The 20,456-nt window shown below is 44.9% G+C and overlaps 2 protein-coding genes across 2 annotated transcripts in view; both read right to left on the reverse strand.

The window, feature by feature from the left end:
- FBXO10 (F-box protein 10) overlaps positions 1 to 20,443 on the reverse strand; it is a 38,279-nt gene extending 17,836 nt beyond the window's left edge. The window contains exons 1-4 of the mRNA XM_081510694.1: positions 20,284 to 20,443; positions 17,190 to 17,281; positions 4,135 to 4,725; positions 394 to 1,215 (exon numbers count right to left, since the gene is read on the reverse strand). Of these exons, the coding sequence (XP_081366820.1) occupies positions 394 to 1,215; positions 4,135 to 4,719 (1,407 nt within the window). The 5' untranslated portion in view covers positions 4,720 to 4,725; positions 17,190 to 17,281; positions 20,284 to 20,443. The remainder of the gene's footprint in view (positions 1 to 393; positions 1,216 to 4,134; positions 4,726 to 17,189; positions 17,282 to 20,283) is intronic.
- TOMM5 (translocase of outer mitochondrial membrane 5) overlaps positions 4,135 to 20,456 on the reverse strand; it is a 35,097-nt gene continuing 18,775 nt past the window's right edge. The window contains exons 4-5 of the transcript XR_014059715.1: positions 17,190 to 17,281; positions 4,135 to 4,725 (exon numbers count right to left, since the gene is read on the reverse strand). The gene's annotated coding sequence lies outside the window, so the exon portion shown is untranslated. The remainder of the gene's footprint in view (positions 4,726 to 17,189; positions 17,282 to 20,456) is intronic.

The raw sequence follows: 20,456 nt of genomic DNA on the forward strand, positions 1-20,456 counted from the left end.
TAAACCCTTTATCCCTCGGGGATGTGGGAGGAAAATGGTTTGGTCTTGAGGGTTAGAATTCCCCTCCTAGTGCAGGAGGTAAGGCATGACCACTGCAAAGGGCCCACTGCCAAGGTCCTAAACCTTTGGACACATCACCTACCCAAGACTAAGGATGAATGGGGATACCAGAGACTCCTTACCAGGACAGCTCTGCCTCATTCAAGTCAGATGATGGACTTGGGGCAAGTGTGCTTTATAAGCTTAAGAGATGATGACTTTTTAAAAAATAAAGTCTAGCTCCATCCAAGCCCTCCTGCATACAACCACTGAAGCCCTCTCACCACTCAAAAATCATGTTCCTGGTGACCCAGTGAGGCCTCATGGGTCTGCACAGTAAGCCTATGACAGCACCTTGCTATTATGTATACACCGCACCGCATAAGTCAGGTTCCGGAAGATGTTTCCTTCCATCTTGGCTCGGCCGTAAGAGCAAACAAAGACACCTCCCTTGCCGTCCCGGAAGAGGCACTTGCGGATGAGGCAGCCCTGCACGGAGCTGGCCAGTGCCATGGCCTCCCTGTCCTTCTGCAGCTCCTGCTGCAGGGAGTTCAGCACCAGGCAGCTGGGCAGCTGGATGGAGGCTCCGGGCAGTGGTGGACCCAAAAAGGAGCCCCCCAGGACCGGCCGTGGGCCCTGCACGTGGTAGGACAGTCTGTACGTGAGCTGGTCCTCGTCCTCGTCCTCACCGCTGGGACTCAGGCCTCCATCGCTGCTGTCTGGGGTCCGGGCCACCCTTTCCCCATTGCTGCCCACCTCTGCCTCCTGTGAGCCAGCCCTGGGGGAGCCGGTGGCTGGGCTGGTGGGGCTCTGGCTGCCCTCAATGACAATGCCACAGGTCCTCGGGCTCCAGGCCTGGTCCCTGCTCTCCAGGTCGAGGGACATTAAAGAGTCCGAGTCCTCGGTGGGGAGCACGCCAGGAGAGGACCTGATGAGCCCTAAGAGGTGCGTGTAGGCCCAGTTGTTTTCTGAGGACGGGTGGCCCTCAACAGTCACTGAGTTGTTTTCACTGCCCACGAATTCACAGTTTTCCAGGACACACAGGGGCACGTTGTGCAGAAAGACATGAGTGTTCTTGAAGGAGCAAAACTTCACTTGGCAGGTGCCTGGGCCGTGGACCTGGATGTGCCCATTCTCGAAGTTGCAGTTGTCAAACTGGACGTGACCTGAAGTTGTCTGGGGGATGAGAGAGAGAGAGAGACAGTGGGTGTAACAGGGATAAGATCTGTTTTGCTTGTCTGAGCTCTGACTGCTCCAGAGGGGGTGGTGCCTCGAGAGGCCTTCTTTCCTGCTGGTCACGTTCCCTTCCCCGCAGGGTGCATGTCTGCCAGACCCGGAGGAACCGGGAGCCGCTCTGCATGAAGGAAGCTGCCTGCCCTTCTCTCCCTCCAGTCCCAAAGGGTGGGGGCAAGAGTGGAAATGGAAAACGGCAGAAAAGTTCACTCCGCAGCAGGGCCCTTCCCCAACCCCTCAAATCTCAAGTAAATCCTACCAATGCTCATGAAGCACTTAGAATAAAGAGTGTGGCGGTGACCTGCAGCAGGGAGAAGATGCTGAATGCTCAGAGGGATGATGGGGGAAATGGAATCAACACATGTTAATACTGGAGGTGAACCAGGAAACTATCACTCTAGGGATGATTAGAAATGATGGGGATGCTTCCAATTTCCACAGACCCAGGAACTGGCTGGGATGTGATACCAACTTTACCAAGCCCTCTGAAGGATGAGGGTCCCACGTGGTCTCTCAGTTTCACAGAGACTGTGTCCCATCATGTGGCACTTCTCTGGGTCTCACCCTCCAAAGCACTCTCCCTTCACTGTCATCCTCCCTTGGTCCTGCAAGCCAGCCTCCACCTGAGCCTGCAGGCTGCAGCTCGCCAGAGGTCAGCCTGGTGTCTGGACTCAGGACGGAGCCGGGCGAAGTGGGAGGGCTGACAGAGGCCAAGGTGGCCAGGAGGGGCTGTGCTAGCAGTGGGAGGCCCCGACACAGCTGCTGGGAGTCTGTGTGGGAACTAAAGCTGGTGCACAACTAGAGCAGGAGACAGCAGGCCACGTGTCTGAAGAGCCAGACAAGGTGTGTTGCCACAGCTGGCAGCACAGAGGCTAAAGAGCGCAGGCTCTGAGGTCTGGCTGCAGGGCCCAGCTCCCAGCTCTGCCTCTTCCAAGGGTGTTACCTCAGGCCGACATGTCACTTCTCCAAGCCTCAGTTTCTCTGTCTACAATACAGGGCTCACAAGCTAACAAAGCACCAGGCATGGAGCCAGGCACAAAGATGGCATGTGATAAAAGCCAGCTATTATCACCGTGGAGAGCAGAGTCCCCTGGAGTAGGGGAGTGCTGAGCCCCATGGCACAACTTATTTGAGCCCTCAGCTCTGCAGGCCTGACAGTGAGGCCTGGCCGCTCTGTATTTCTGAAGAACTGTTTCTGGATTTCACACCAAGTTCCATGAGATGTATTTGAACCATAAAAGGAGGGAGTGTCCATGATCCCGTTCAGTAACCCTTGGACAATTTTACATTCTCCAGCAGTGATCTCTCTTGAGAGCTTGTCCCAAACTTAACTCCCCTTCTAGTTCTTCCCTAGGGCTAACCTAACTTTTTCTTGCTGCAATTTAAGTCTATTTTCTCTTATTTGGTTCTCTCTGTAGCAAAACACTGGCTCTCTAAAGATGCAGAGCCACTGCCAGGGTTCTCCTCAAAAGTCATAGAAAACAGCTGTGAAATCACCCTGGCCTTGGCATTTTTTCAGGCAGGGTGATTCTGGCCCCTTGTCCTGTTGTTGGTTAAAAGACAGTCATGGACTGAGCACTAATATATGCCAAGCACTGAGGCAGGAAGTGGGCTGAGCTACAAAGACATGTACAGCCAAGACCTACCCCTTGAAGATCTGTGGCTACACTGGTGAGGGGGAGGCAGAGGCTGAAATGAACATCTTACTCCAAGAATAAATGCCTATGAAATGTGAAGGGTCTGGAAATGAACAATTCTTCTGGGTCTGCAGATCAGCAGTGGAAGACCTCATCAGTCCTTCTGAAATGTTCTAGGTCTAATTAGCAAGCAGCCTTTCAAACTTCCAGGAAGACAGTACAATGTAATTTCAAAGGCACTTAGGCTCAAAGGCCTTGATTTGAGGTCTAACCTAATTATCCGCTTGAGGAAGTTACTCAGCGTCTCTGAGCCTCAGTGTCCCTCATCTGTAAAATGGGGACACATCTCCTCTGTCTACCACAAATTTGTTGTGAGGCCACTGATGCAAAGTCACCTATATTATGATCACAGGTTTTGAACCCTAGCTCTGTCCCTTACAAAGTCTGAGACCCTTGCTGAGGCTCTGTTTGCTTGTCTATAAAGCCAGCTGACACTACCCATCTTAATCATGCTGTAAGGACATGCCTGGCACTCAATAAGTACATCATAAATGACCAGTGGCATAAAGATCATTATGAACCTGACAGACAATCTGGTTGTTACTGGTAGAACAGTGGTGGTCTAATTCTTGTTGATAAGGTACAAAATCCATGCACTGTAATCAGTTTCTAAGCAATGTCAAAGCTGCAGACTGTTCTGCCAGGAGCTACCAACAAGCTACTGTGCTTGTCTCTGAAAACAACTGCTCTGTTCCTAGAAGGAATATGTTGTTCTGATATTTCCCGACTCTCTCTCCAGTCACTCTTGGCAAAAGCCAGACCTTCCTTGACCCTCCCCAGAGTGGAGCTAACGTGCTGAAGGTCACCGGCCTGCAGAGTGCCCCCTCTTTGGCCATCTCTCTGGGAATGCTGCCTGTCACCATGCGGCATGCTCCTAGAACATGGCTTTCCTACCTGGCTGCTATACCTGTGGCCCCAGTTGACCCAGTTTGGAAGGAAAGAAGTACAAGGCAATTTTGACCTCCAGTGAGGGAACAAAGCAGAATGTTGATCTTTACTGATCCCTGTCCCTCCTTCTCAACTGGTGTAGAACTCAGAGGACTGGGTTATAGGAATAATGACTGAACTCTCAATTCCAACAAAAAAGGGGTTACAAACCCACCGAGAAGAGGCCAAGACTCAGGGTCAGGCTGGGAGAGGCCGTTCATCGGAGGTAGACACCCACCTTGAACATGAAGGGCGAGAACCAGGCCGGCATGAAGACAAGGTTGCACAGGCGTGTGGTTGAGCACTGCTGGTCAATGCTGGCCAGCAGGGCCACTTCACCTAGCTTCCCGTGGCCTACAATCTCCACAGGCACCTTCAGGATGATTTCACCTTGCTCTTCGTGCAGACCTGGGAACAGCAGGATTCGGTCAAACAGGCTGGACATGGCCAGGGCACTGCCTAGGCTGTGAAACTCATGGCCTGGCCCAACACTCAGGGTCCGGCGCGTCCTCCTCCGGCGAAATAGAGAAAAGCAGACAGAGGTCTCCAAGATGGCGGCGTTCTTGGTCCAGGTCTTGGAGGCAAGGTAATGTTGCTTGAAGGCCTCCCTCCAAGACTCAGGCTCCACATCGGGCTGGTTGGGCCAGTTGGGGTGGCGGCACTCAGCACAGCCCAGATACAGCTGCCGCCAACGAGTCCTGTCGAGACTAAGGATCAGTTCACACCAGGCCCTGCACACCAAGCTGCAGCGGCCCAGGTCGGGAAGGGGCAGGTAGGCCAAGATCATGCGCCACAGCTCCAGGGGCAGGCCGCCAGCCTCCATGGTCACCTGGGACACAGACACAGAACAAAAGAGGTTTTTGTCTACCCTGCTTATGGTCCCCTTTCTTAAAATATCCCGTGACATCACAGAAATACAAAGGATTGTAAGAGGCTACTACAAGCAACTATCCCAATAACATGGAAAACCTAGAAGAAATGGACAAATTCATAGATAGGAACAATCTTCCAAGACTAAACCAGGAAGAAATAGAAAAATATAAAAACAGACCAATCACAAGTACTGAAATTGAAACCATGATTAATAAACTTCCAACAAACAAAAGTCCAGGACCAGATGGCTTCACAGGTGAATATTAACATCTAGAGAAGAGTTAACACCTGTCCTTCTGAAACTATTCCAAAAAATGGCAGAGGAAGGAATACTTCCAAAATCATTCTATGGGGTCACCATCACTCTGATATCAAAACCAGACAAAGATATCAAACAAAAAAGAAAAGAAAACTACAGGGCAATATCACTGATGAACATAGATGCAAAAGTCTTTAACAAAATACTAGCAAACTGAATCCAACAACATATTAAAAGGACCATACACCATGATCAAGTGGGATTTATCCCAGGGATGCAAAGACTTTTCAATAAATGCAAAACAATCAGTGTGATACACCACGTGAAAAAATTGAAGGATAAAAACCATATGATCATCTCAAAAGATGCAGAAAAAGCTTTTGACAAAATTCAACACCCATCTGTGATTTAAAAAAAAACACGTACAGACATACACACAAGGAGGCAAAAGACCTGTGCTCTGAAAACTATAGGATCCTGATAAAAGAAATTGAAAATGACACAAACAGATGGAAAGATATACCATGTTCTTGAATCAGAAGAATAAATACTGTCAAGATGACTATACTACCTATAGCAATCTACAGATTCAATGCAATACCTGTCAAATTACCAATGGCATTTTCCACAGAACTATAATAAGGATTTTTAAAATTTTCATGGAAACATAAAAGACTCTGAATATCCAAAGCAATCCTATGAAAGCAAAATGGGGCTGAGGAATCAGGTGCCTTGATTTCAGACTGTACTACAAAGCTATACTAATCAAAATAGTACAGTAGTGGCACCCACAAAAAAAGAAGTATAAATCAATAAATCAAACAAGACAGAAAGCCCAGAAATGAACCTACACACCTATGGTCAATTAATCTATGTCAAAGGAGGCAAGGATATATAAGGGAGAAAAGACAGTCTCTTCAATAAGTGGTGCTAGGAAAACTAGACAGCTATATGTAAAAGAATGAAATTTGAACATTCTCTAACACCATACACAAACTCAAAATGGATTAGAAATCTAAATGGAAGACCAGCTACTATAAAATTTTTAAGAGGAAAACATAGAACATGCTTTGTTGTAATTCACAGCAGTATCTTTTTGGATTCACCTCCTAGAGTCATGAAAATAAAAACAAAAATAGACAAATGGGACCTAATTAAACATAAAAGCTTTTGCACAGCAAAGGAAACCATAAACAAAATGAAAAAAACACTCACATAATATAAGAAAATATTTGTTAGTTAGGTGACCAACATGGGATTAATCTCCAAAATATACAAACAGCTCATGCATCTCAGTATCAAAAAAACAAACAACCCAATCAAAAATGGGCAGAAGACATTTCTCCAAAGAGGACATACAGATAGCCAAGAGGCACATGAAAATATGCTCAACATTTTGCTAATTATTAGAGAAATGCAAATCAAAACCACAGTGAAGTATTACCTCACACCAGTCAGAATGGTCATCATCAAAAAGTCAACAAACAATAAATGCTAGAGAGGGTGTGGAGAAAAGGAACCCCTCCTATGCTGTTGGTGGGAACATAAATTGGTACAACCACTAAGGAGAACAATATAGAAGTTCCAAAAAAAAAAACGTAAAAATAGAGCTACCATATGATCCAGCAATCCCACTCCTGGGTGTATATCCACGGCAAACTGTAATTCAAAGAAATACATGTACCCCAGTGTTCATTGCAGCTGATAAGTCTCCCTTCAGGAGCTCTCTGAGCTCAGGGAGGATTTCCTTTCATGCAAATGTCACATTCTCTGTTGTCCCATTTGGCATTATTTACTATATCTTTACAACATTAATCCATGGGGATCCATGCAGCAACAGGGATTTCTATAACCAGGTAACACTTTAAAAATATATATATTCCCGAAAGATCATCTCAATATACACAGAAAAAGCATTTCATAAAATCCAACATCTATTCATAATAAAAAAATCTCACTAAAGTAGGTATAGAAGGACTATATCTCAACATAAAAGTTATTAATATTTATGGTAAACCTACAGCCAACATAATAAACAGTAAAAAGTTGAACAGTAAAAAGCTGAAAACCTTCCCACTAAATTCAGGAATAAGACAAGGATACCCACTCTCACCACTTCTATTCAACATTGTATTGGAAGCCCTAGCCACAGAAATCAGACAACAAAGAAAATAAAAGGTATCCAAATTGGAAAAAAGGTAAAACTGTCACTATTGCAGATGACAATATACTCTATACAAAGTCTCCACATAAAAACTATTAGAATAAATGAATTTAGCAAGGTAGCAGGATATAAGATTAACATCTGTTGCATTTCTTTACACTAACAATGAAATATCAGAAACAGAAAGTAATAACTCTGTTTAAAACCATGTCAAAAGCAAACAAAAAACAACTTAGGAATAAACTTAACCAAGGAAGTGAAAGACCGATATGTTGAAAGCTATCATACACTGATAAAGGAAACTGAAGATGATTCAAAGAAATGGAAAACTATCAATGCTCTTGGACTGGAAGAATGAATACTATTGAAATGGCCATACAACTCAAACCAATCTACAAGTTCAATGCAATTCTTATCAAAATACCTGTGAAAAATTATATTTTTCACAGAACTAGAACAAATAATCCTAAAATTTATATGGAGCCACAAAAGATCTATAATTGTCAAAGCAATTCTAAGTGAGTGCCAATTCTGAGAAAAAGGAACAAAGTTGAAAGTATAACTCTTCCAGACTTCAGACTATATTACAAAGATATAGCAATCAAAACAGTATAGCACTGGCACAAAAACAGCCATATAGACCAATGGAACAGACTTGAGAGCCCAGAAACAAACCCACACACCTACAGTCAAATTAATTTATGACAAAGAAGCCGAGAATATACAATGGAGAAAAGACAGTCTCTCCAACAAGTGGTGTGAGGAAAGATGGACAGTAACATGTCAATCAATGAAACTAGAGCACTCCTTCATACTACACACAAAAATAAACTCAAAATGGTTTACAGACCTAAAAGTAAAACATGTCACCATAAAACTTCCACAAGAGAACACAGGCAAAACATTCTCTGACATAAATCGTAGCAATGTTTTCTTAGATCAGTCTCGCAAGGCAAAAGAAATAAAAGCAAAATTTAACTTTTGCACAACAAAGGAAACCATCAACAAAATGAAAAGACAATCTACAAAAGGAGAAAATATGTGCAAACAAACAATGTGGCTGACAAGGGGTTAATGTCCAAAATACACAAACAACTCATACAACTCAACATTAAAATGAAACAAAACCCAAAAACTACCCAATCAAAAAATGGACAAAAGACCTAAATAGACATCTCTCCAAAGAAGACATACAGATGGTCAACAGGCACATGAAAAGATGCTCAACACTGCTAATTATTAGAGAAATGCAAATCAAAACCACAATGATGTATCATGTCACACAGTCAGAATGGCCATCATCAAAAACTCTACAAATAAAAAATGCTGGGGAGGGTGTGGAAAAAACAGAATCTTCCTACACTGTTGGTCGGAATGTAAATTGGTGCAGCCACTATGGAAAACAGCATGGGGGTTCCTTATAAAACTAAAAATAGAGCTACCATATGATCCTGCAATCCCACTCCTGGGTATATATCTAGAGAAAACTTTAATTGGAAAAGATGCATGCACCCACTGTTCATAGCAGCATTATTTACATTAGCCAAGATAAGGAAGCATTCCAAGTGCCCATCAACACATGACTGGCTTCAGATGTGGTGTATATAGAAAATTCTTGGCCATTACTTCTTCCCTGGTGGCTCAGACCATAAAGAATCTGCCTGCAATGCAGGAGACCCAGGTTCAGTCCCTGGGTTGGGAAGATCCCCTGGAGAAGGGAATGGGTACCCTCTCCAGTATTCTTGCCTGGAAAATTCCATGGTCAGAGGAGCCTGACAGGCTACAGTCCGTGGGGTTGCAAAGAGTTGGACACAACTGAGCAACTATGCAATATTACTCAGCCTTTTGCAGCAACATGGATGGACCTAGAGAATATCATACTTAGTGAAGTAAGTCAGACAAAGACAAACATATGATACCACTTACATGTGGAATCTACAAAATAATACAAATAAATATATACACAAAACAGATGCACATAGAAAACAAATTTATGGTTACCAAAGGGCAGGGTTGGGGGGAGTAATTTAGGAGTATGGGATTAACAAACTATCGATACTATACATAAAGTGGGCTTCCCAGGTGGCACTAGTGGTAAAGAACCGGCCTGCCAATGCAGAAGACTAAGAGACATGGGTTTGATCCCTGGGTTAGGAAGATCTCATGGAGGAGGGCATGGCAACCCACTCCAGTATTCTTGCCTGGAGAATCCCCATGGACAGAGGAGCCTGGCAGGCTAGGTCCATAGGGTCACAAAGAGTCAGACGCAACTGAAGCGACTTAGCACTAAGCACTCATACATAAAGTAGACAGGCAACAGGAATTTCCCATATAGCACACAGAACTATATTCAGTATCTTACAGCAACATAATGGAAAATAATCTAAAAAATAAATAACTATATCACTCTGTATACCTGAAACAACACAATATTGTAAACTGACTATATTTCAATTTTAAGAAAAGTATACAAGTTTTGCCCCCTCCCCCTTTTCTTTGTCACTGGGGCTTCTGAGCCATGGAATTAAAAGTAACAAATGTTCCCCAGGGCTTGCGCTGGTAAAGAACTGATAACAGTGGGAATCTGTTTAGAAGGGAGGGAGCAGGCCCTGAGGCAGGGCTCAAACTGTGCCTTTTAAAATGTGTTCCCAAGAGTGTGAGAACTCAAGGTTTCTGTGAGGTCCCTACCTAACCACACTGGAGGGATCCACATGCCTCTGGGCCACCTGAGTGTCCCCAGTCTCAGTGGGGAAGGCAGGGGCCATTCCCCTGGGAGATGAATCCTATGAAACCTGGCTCTCAACAAGTAGACTCTACCCCTTCCTAGCCCTGTGACTTGAGGCAAATCCTTTAACATCGGTGAGCTTGTTTCCTTATCTGTAAACAGGCTCATGATGGCTATCTTGCTACCCTTAATGAGGATTTTGAGAATTTCCAAAGGAAAATAAATCATTTATTCAACAAATATTCATCAATTGTCTAATGTTGTGCTAGGCACTGTTCCAAGTACTGACAACCAGTAAACAAGATCTTCAGGGACAGAAAGTACATTTAAAAAAACAATAACAAATGCTTCGAAGACAAATAAAGCAGGCTAAGGGCGTATATGTGTGTGACCACGTCAAGGAAGGTCTCCAAGGAAGTGACATTTGAACAGAGACCTGAATGCCATTTAGAACTATGGCGTGAGATCACTAGAGAGGGTGAAGGTGACCAACGCCTTGCCAGCCTAACATCTAAATGGCACGAAGTGGAAAAGGACTTGGTAAAGGAGAGACTGGGCGTGAACACCCTGAGAAAACCATACAGAATTCTGGTCAACGTAAGGCACCAGAACCAGGCTGCCACTGCTTCCAAGAGGGTGGCGGCTGTGCCATTTAGATCACTGCATATCATGATGGGTCAGCAAGTTGGGGTCAGGAATAAAACCTCTAGTGGCATCTCTGCAGCTCACGAATGCTCTTGGGAGAGTGGAGTGTGGGGTGGGTACAGGGGATGGGAGGAAGTACCGGGTTACAGCCGTGTGAGGAGCGAGGTGGCACATGAACACCTGCTGTGGAGAAATTCACTGCAACCAATTAGACATTCTCTGCCCTCAAGGAGCTTATCGTTTTATTTAAGGCTTCATTTTACTGTCTGTCTCCCCTGAGTAAAATGTAAGCTGCTTTGTAAGATGCCTAGAACCATGCCTGGCCCACAGTAGGTGCTTAATAAACACTTACTGAATGACTGAATGATCACCATCATCAGTTATCTGGTGTACAGTATTAGAACACTGCTGATGGTGACTGCAGCCATGAAATTAAAAGACACTCCTTGGAAGGAAGGTTATGGCCAACCTAGATAGCATATTTAAAAGCAGAGACATTACTTTGCCAACAAAAGTCCGTCTAGTCAAGGCTATGGTTTTTCCAGTGGTCATGTATGGATGTGAGAGTTGGACGGTGAAGAAAGCTGAGTGCCGAAGAATTGATGCTTTTGAACTGTGGTGTTGGAGAAGACTCTTGAGAGTCCCTTGGACTGCAAGGAGATCCAACCAGTCCATCCTAAAGGAGATCAATCCTAGGTGTTCATTGGAAGGACTGATGTTGAAGCTGAAACTCCAATACTTTGGCCACCTCATACGAAGAGTTGACTCATTGGAACAGACCCCAATGCTGGGTAGGATTGGGGGTGGGAGGGTAAGGGGACGATAGAGGATGAGATGGTTGGATGGCATCACTGACTCGATGGACATGGGTTTGGGTAGACTCTGGGAGTTGGTGATGGACAGGGAGGCCTGGCGTGCTGCAATTCATGGGGTCGCAAAGAGTCGGACACGACTGAGCGACTGAACTGAACTGAACAGCTATAGAATCCATACTTCAAGACAGATCCTTGTGGAATTACAAAAAAAAAGTAAATAAAACCCAAGTATGTGGTCAACACTTGCTATGTATAAGACGCTGTGGTAAGCACTGTGAGAGAGTCAGAAATAATATAAAGACCTCACCCTCAAGTCTGGCCGGAGACGAAGATATCACTACCACCACCTCTCCCCATCCCCCCAAAACCACAGTACAAGGAAAAAGTGCTTAGTGCCATAAAAGAAGGAAAGCCTGTGTGTAAAGAAGAAAAATGTGACCCCCTAGCTGGGGGAATCAGCCAGTTATAAGAGAAGGCAACAAAAACAGCAGGAGCTACTGTTTACTTAGCATGACTGTCTGAAGGGCACACCATTAAGCACGCTTCATGCGTTATTTCCTTTTATTCTCTCAGCATCTCTTCAAAAGCCTTACAACTCAGAATGTTGTTTCTAGGACCTATAAGAACTGGTTTAGAAATGCCAGCGCTTGGGCACCATTCCGTAACTATTGGATCAGAATTGGCATTTTAACAATTTTACAGGGAATTCGTATGTACTGTATGTTTAAGAAGCACTAATTTAAAATTATTATTGTCTTTATCTTACACATAAAGAAACTGAGAGAACTTAGGTGACAAATGGCTCACCCCCAAATCACTCTGCTGGAGAGCCGGAGAGCCCCCCTTTGAAGCTTGACCTTACCCCAATGGCTAGGTTTTTAATCAAGTTAAGCTTCATGGAAGAGCTGACGTCGGAGATATGGGGTGATGTTGGGGCATCCAGAGAAAAGATGAAAGGGGACTGTGGACAGAGGAGAGGGTCAGCCAAGTCCTCAGGCAGGAAATTTTGGCTGGGCTTCCCTGGTGGCTCAGACAGTAAGAATCTGCCTGCAATGTGGGAGACATGGGTTTGATCCTTGGGTTGGGAAGATTATCTGGAGAAGGGCATGGCAATCCACTCCAGGTTTCTTGCCTGGAGAATCTCATTGACAGAGGAGCCTGGTGGGCTATATAGTCCATGGGGTCGCAAAGAATTAGACATGACTGAGCAACTAATCACAGCACAGAGGATACAGGAAGAAACTCAGTCTGGCTGAAGCTCTGGGAGTCTAAAGGGGTCAGGGAGAAAGATCAGCTGGTTCAGTTAATGCAGAGTTTTTGTTAACTTGAGGGCAGTAAGGAGCTGCTGTGAGTCCCAGCACAGATGGCTCTACCCAACCTGAGAAGAGTCAGACAAAAAGGACCCAACCAGGTTCTAATCGGGGTCTGCCTCTCCCTCACTGGATAGCCTTGAGGGTGGGACTAAACAACCCTGCGTTCCTGTCCCATGTTTGTATAATGAAGAAAATGCACTTACTTCCTCCTAGGGGAGGCCATATCAGTATATCAAAGTGACGGGAATTTTGCTCTTAACACAAAAAGCAGGGGAAAAGAGCCAGGACGGTTCAGGATTCTAGTATTTTCAAAGGAAAAACAAAGATATTTTCCTCCCCTGTTCTGAAGTGTACTAAATACAAACTGTATTAGTTGAGGAACTGTAATGGGTTAATGATTTTAGACTTTTCTTCAAATCAAGTACATTTCCTAGAGCTTTGTTGATCTTAGTTTGAAAGTACACAGATTAAAATACAGTGAACCATGAAAGAGCTCCCTACACATACCTACACTTACACACATACGCACTCTATTGGAAAATGAAACAAAGCTTAAAACTTTGAAGATGACAGATCTCATTTGGGCTTTTTATCATTTTTTCAAACCTCAGTACTCTTCAGCCTGAGCAACAACTGTTTCTTACTTTCTGCTTTGAAATTTGATGACACAGACAAGAATTCTGTGTTTTGGCACATTTACAGGGCTGAGTGTGGCTGGGAGCTATAAAGACCTGCTTTCTCTCCTTCAATGCACTACCATTCATTCTCACCTAGGAGAGTGCATGGGTCAGGGAAACCCAAAAGTTGGATTTGAATAGGATTCTAGTTCACTGGGTGACCTTGAGGGGGCAGGGAAAGGTTGAGGGCTTACTAAATGCCAGGTGCTTTTTATATGTCATCTCAGTAAGCACTTCTAACCACCTGAGAGGTGGTAGTCTTCTCACACCCGATTCCAGGAATAAAGGTTATCCCATCTTTTATTCAGCAAGCAGTACAGCTGCCATTCCCAGCCTGGACTGAGTCCAAAGCCCCTGCCTCCTAGTTTCCTTCCTGAGGTTCTGGGGTTCCTAACTTGTGCCATGATGGTAAAGGACCTTCTAACCTCACCATTACACAAAACTCACAGATCATGAAATAAGCATGAATTTACTCCTGCAATTATTATGCATTAGAGTATCACACAGTGTTTGAGCTAGATGTGACACAGCAGGACTCAGTTAAGAAGCCTGGGCCAAAGATTTAGGACCTCAAGCCAGTATTTGTGACAATCAAGGCACCTGTGCCCAGCAGCAGCCCTCTGGCCAGTAGGCAGCAAGTGCAGCAGCAGGAAGAGGAATGAACACAGACCTTCAACCGACCCCAACCAACCCAGATGTTCTGGCGGCCTCCCTCTGGCCTCCTCCCAGGCAGCTTGGTCTGCGGAGGAAACAGATCTTGTGTCTCTTTCTCACCACCTCCTGCCTCTCATTCGGCCACATACAGCTTCCCAGAAATTTCTCTTCAATCACTCTCAGCTTGAGACAATTCCACACCAAGTGATTATTATTTTACACCCGAGATCACATGTTCAATGGAGTCAGAACATCTGGGTCTCAGCTTCCTCATCTATTAAAGTGGGGAGGGGGGGATAATAAAACCCTCGGGAGTTGTTGTGAGAATACAATGAGACAATGAATGGAAATCACTTAACACTGCGCCTGACACATAATAAACACACAATAAATAATGATGAATTCCCTGTTACTGACTCTTTCCTTTCACTAAATTTCTTTCTCTTTCACTAAATTTCTTTCTCTTTCTGTACTGCCTTTGAATCAACCCTCCAACATCTTAGAAAAACAAATCATAGTAAGTGATGGTTTTCTGTAGTGAGATAAGATAGAAGGAGAGCAGAGATGGAGTGGAGGTCATGGCCGCCCTTCCTGGCCTACAAAGCAGACAGTCCCACCAGGCCAAGTAGCGGGTGCAGACAATTCTTATTGCAACTGAGCTATCTGATGCCATTTGATGGCAAAGAGAATGAGGTTTCTTTTCAGAACAGTATCGCTGAAAGAGCACTGGCAGCAACAGAAATCCACCCATGTAGGCACTGACCCTAAGTTCTGAGTGTCTGTTCTAGTGAGTCTCTTGACTCCAAGAGCCAAAAACAGAGAGCTTATCATAAGGGTTTATGTGGCATTTAGGGGAATGGTTTTTTAAGGAAACACGAGAATAGAAACATAGTAGGTCTGGGTTTCCCAGAGTCTAGAATGGTCTGGATCAATGGCAGCCCCAAGGCCCTCAGCAGCTGGAGTGTGGGTCTTCACTCTTCACATGACTCAGCCACTCTCCAAGGATCTCCTCTGTTCTCCTGTTTGGAGTCTACAAAACATTTCTCTCCTTCATTGCTTTTGCTTCCTCCTAACATCAGTTAGCCAGGGCTCCTCAAAGGCTTGACTCTACCTCATGACTTCTCTCTAAATATCATTTCAGCTTCAATTTCTGTAGCTAAGTGTCCTTCTGTATCCCCAGTTTAAATGTCTAAGAGAACACGCATCTTCTTTTACACTGGGTCACATCACATGTCCCTGGTGAGGCCAGAAATTGGCTGTTCTTGGGTCTGATGTCCATCTCTTCTGGTTCAGTAAGTTTTGACCAGGGTGTAGGAGTAGAGCAAGATTTTATGGTAGAAACACAGCTGTCTGGGACTGACACTCCATGAACAGGAGTTATGGATGTAGAAGTTTCTCTTAGAAAGGGCTGTGGGAATGGCAAGCACCACAGCTGACATGTTGAAAACATCTATACATACTAGAGCCCCACATGTCTGCTGCTGTCAACCACCAAGATGTCCTCAGCCAACAATGTGAGTTTCCCCAGAAACTGTGACTAACCAGAATCCTGGAGAGGTTGTACCTGGACGGAGTGAAGTTGATGTAGAAGGGAAAGGTTTGACTATAGGGAATACCACTGGTGGCCCACCCAGATCCTCTTTACTGCCTAGCACAGTAGACAGACAGAAGTGTCAGCTGCTAACAACACACTGATGTTTCTTCTCCAGAAAACTGCCACCTCACCTAGTTATCCTTCTCTTCCTCTCCTCCCTCCATTCTGCTTCCCTCATTCTCCTTTTCCTGACCACTTCTTCCAATGCATCATTTGAGCGTTAATCCCCACTAAGGGATTTTGCTTCAACAGAATAGGGTCTAAGATAAACAGCTAGGAGGATGAAAAGAGTCACAGAGCAGGAGAAGGTACTTTTAAAATATATAACTGACAAGGAACCACTACCCAAAACTTATACAGAACTCGGATAAATCAATAAGAAAAGCTGACAAATAGGCAAAAGACTGAATAGGCAGCAAACAACAGATGCCATCTGATTAACCAATAAAAAAGTGCTCATCAGTAGTAACCAAGGAAAGAAAATTAAAACCACAGAGATATCAATAAAAACCACCTACAAGAATAGTTTAAAATTTTTAAATTGACAATACCAAGTCATTGCAAGGATGTGAAAAAACAGGAACTGTTATATATTGCTGGTAGCAAACTAAATTGGTACAATCACTTGGAAAATCGTTTGGTATTATCTAGCAAAGAAATTCTACTTCAACATATATAACTTAAGGAAACTCGTTCACAGGACTTCCCTGGCTACCCAGTGGTTGGGACTCTGTGCTTTCACTGTAGGGGGCTTGGGTTTGATCCCTGGTCAGGGAACTAAGATGCCACATGCTACGCAGCATGGTCAAAAAATTTTAAATAAAATAAAATGGTTAAATGGTGAATTTAAAAAATAAATACACAAAAAATTAAGAAACCCATTCACATACACAGTAGAAAAAGTCTAAGGATGTTCATGGAGGCACTGTTCTTTGCATTTAGAAACTATAACATAAGATACTTGTAAATACAAGGATGAATAACACTACTGTGACATATTTATATCATTAAACACTACTAGCAATGAAAATAAGTGCAGTCATCACATGGATTCAGCTCACAAACAAGCTGAGCAAAAGAAGCAAACACAAAAAGCACACAATATGATTCTACACGTATAAAGTTAGAAACCTAGTAAAAAAAGTAACTGTATCGCTGAGAATGCAAACATAGGTGACAAAACTACAAAGAAAAGCAGAGAAATGATTATCACAAAAGTCAAAATCAAGATAGTTTCTTCCAAGGAGGCGGTTTTGATTTGGAAGGGGGTACTATGGACTACTGGCAACGTTCTATTTCTTGACATAGGCGGTAGTTACATGTGTATTTTCCTTAGAACTGTTAAACTATACATTTATGGATTTTACCCACATGCATTCTTGTTGTATTTCTCTCTCTTTTTTTAGGCCATGCCTGAGACATGCAGGATCTTAGTCCCCCGGCCAGGGATTGAACCCGTGCCCCCTGCAGTGGAAGCATGGAATCTTGACCACTGGACTTCCTGTGTCACACACTTTTAAAAGTTTAAAACAAAGACAATAAAATAAACATATTGATTACTGTTTGGCTCTTACCTATGGAAAGCGAGGTGAGTTGGCACCCAAAGTCCTGGAGGAGCTACCTGGTTGAAGGTTGGCATTCCTGAGTATTCTTGGCAGGCAAAATCCTGGAGAGGAGTAAAAGTGATTTGCCAAAAAGCCATGGGTTAGGGTTAAGACAAGAAAGGATTCAGCTCCCAAACCCTGAGAAAAGCTTTGAAAATACATAACTCTACTGGGTGGTCTGAGGTGACCCCGACCAAGGTTGCCTCTATGTCCTTCCCAAATAGGGGAGACTGGGGGAACCCAGCTTAGTGACAAGCTCCACACATGGCCCAGAGTTTGGCCCTTTGGGAGAATGGCTAAGCACAGCGGCATAAATTTAAAAAGCTGCAAACTTGGAATCACAGCATGGGATCAACTGGCAGGGCCGTGGTCCAATAAGGGCACTGAGCAGCAGTGGACACACTTCCTTAGATGGTGCAGGACAGCTGTTCAATAGTAATATGATCCAGCTGTGTCAGAAACAATGTGGGTAGACTGCTCAGACTACTGTTCTGTCCCTTCTGGAGAGTAAGACTGACTTCTTTGGACTGTCTGAGCCCCCAGGGGGCTTGGAAGTGGGAGACTTCGTAATTCTCACTAATGGGGGCATTAAGAGACTTGGGAGATTATTTGGAAAAATAAAGAAATATGGGGCTGCTTAGAACCCAACTGGTTTTGAAATGAGATATATGGTTAAACATCCAAAATGAAAGACAAAATCTTAACCAAATGAGTCTGCTTATCTACCTTTATGAACATATTATCATGTCACAGGTAGGAACTAATACATCCCTAGGCTAAAAGAGACTAACGAGAGAAATAAAGAAACATTTCAAAGAAAGCCCATGATAGGTGACTTAAGAGAAGGTTCATTCATTCATTTCAGTTCAGTAAATAAACTGAAAGGACAAAATGCTTCTTGTACTATTATTATGTGACTGACACACGTAGAAGGAACTTGCTTCTTTTACATCTTCCTTGAAAAGCATCTCAGTATATGGTATCTTCTCGGTTGCCCAAGACACCACCCTTACCACCTCTGAAAGCTCTCACTTGCTCCCAATCTACACCTTTATCAGATACCCACTGATTCGCCCCTTCGGATTATCCCTCTAAAGATTCTGAGATACCTAAACCAGGGTCTATATGTGTTGTTGTTCTGTGTTTTGTTTTTTTTTTTCTGTTTCTACTTATTACCACTCCTCTTGGCCCTGCCACTGATGGATGTTTGTTAAAGGAAAGAAGGAAAGAGGCTGGGAGGGAGCAAAGGATATTATGGCTGCACTACAACTGAAAAAAATAGAGACCCACCATCAGAAAACAAACCGCAGGGAACTGGGGACTACCTGACCGCGTATTACTTAACAGTTACTTGTGTGATCATAAAAATACAGTTCATCTGATAACCATGGAAACCAAAATGAAGGCACCATGGTGAGGATGGCTCTTTTCAGAAATCTAAAAACAATAAGAGGCCTGCCTGAAACCAGAAAAAGAAATCCAAGCACTGCACGCCTGAGGAAATCCTTTACTAAAAGGCCTGACAAAGCGGCGTTTTCTCCAGTCTCTAAAATCTCATCAGGCTTTAACAAGGGCCCTGGGACTGCTGGGGCTGATCATGAAACTATTCAGGCCTCTCTGTGTGCATCGGTCCTTTGGGGCCAGCTGCTATGAGGAAGGCTCACTGGGAGCTGGAACCTATTGTTATTTTAAAATGTACCAAGAACTGGCAGAGGAATATGTATGTGTGTATTTCTTCTCCAGATCCTACTAGGTATACAAGCACACAAGTGCTCCATGTATACTTGTTGAATAAATGAAGAAATTGGGTTAAAATTCAGGGAAAGTACAGCATCTGGTAAACAGTGTGTGTTCCTTCCACCACCACCCAGTGCCAACATCCTGTCGGGTCCTGAGAAAATCAAAGTCCTGTCCTCAGTTCTGGGTCCAGTTTCTCCATTTGCCCAAGGAGACAACTGGATTAGATGGTTTCCCAGGCATCTTCCAGCTCTGACAGTCAATCACTGTATTGTGCTTTTTTTGGTGGCAGCACACGCCTGGCACTTCTCTTTCCCCTCAGAGGGAATCTGATACCCATCTGCTCCAATACATTAATGTTCCCATCCTGACTGACTCACTTGGTAGAAACAACAGGTTCACACGCCAACTGTAAATAAGAAGGCAAAGGGGGCCCAGACAGAAATGGGGAAAGACCTCCACTTGGCCCCGTTCTTAGGAAATCAGTACTGCACTCTTTTTAGGAATATACAGAAACATAAGTGTGATGATTCTAAACATCCCTCACCTGAATGACTCTCTCTAGCTTACTAATTTAACACTTGTATTAATAGCAAATTATTGAGCATTTCTGTGCCGGACACGGTGCTAAGCCCTATTATACTTAATTCTCACAACAATCTCATGAGCTAATTACTGTTGTTATCTTCTTCTTAACAGATAGGGTTCTATCCGGCTCGAGGTCGCACAGTAAGTGGCAGAGCCAGGATATGAATGAACCCAGGTGTAACCGACACCCTGAGTTCTGGCTCCTCAGATGGCTTTTCCACCTGTTCTTCATTGTAGTCCTGTGAGCGAGGCAGGGCAGGGGTGATCACCTTTACTTTAAAGATGGAGAAACCAGTCTCGGGAGAGGCTTTGCGATTTGCACAAAACACACAAGACATAAAAGGTGCCCGGCCTCAAACAACCGCTCCTGCGTTCCGAGATGAGGGTTCTTCCCATCTTTCTCTTCGACTTCACTAACAGACTCGCACAACCTCCAGGCTGAAGGCAACCGCAGAGGTCCACCTTCCCGGCCCCGTTTCACAAGAGGGGAAACCAAGGCACAGATGTTCTCCGGTGCAGCTGGGCCTCCAGGTGCCAGCAGAGCGCGGGGCCGCGGGCGGCCTGAGGACAGCCCTCCCGGTGCAGCCGGGGCCAGGTGCTCAGACTCCTCGGCCGGCAGCCTCGCGAACCGCCCGAGGTCCCCGGGAGGCAGCCTCAGGGCGCCCGAGCCCCCACCCCCCGGGCCGTCCCCCGCTCCGGGGCCAGGGCATCCCGGGGTCGCGGGCTGTCTCCCCCTTACCTCGCTGGGAGCTGTCCGGGGCGCTAGCCCACAGCACCACGGGCCTCGGGCGCCGGGGCCGCAGCCACCTGAGCGGCGAGGACTGCGGCGCGGGGCCAGGGGCGGGCACGCCTCGAGCCCCGCCTGGGGGCGGTATTTGCCGGGCTGGTGCGGGGCGGGCGCCGTCACGTGAC

Source organism: Giraffa tippelskirchi, chromosome 1, assembly GCF_054371585.1.
Source record: "Giraffa tippelskirchi isolate mGirTip1 chromosome 1, T2T-mGirTip1v1.2.pri, whole genome shotgun sequence".
Classification (NCBI taxonomy): domain Eukaryota; kingdom Metazoa; phylum Chordata; class Mammalia; order Artiodactyla; family Giraffidae; genus Giraffa; species Giraffa tippelskirchi.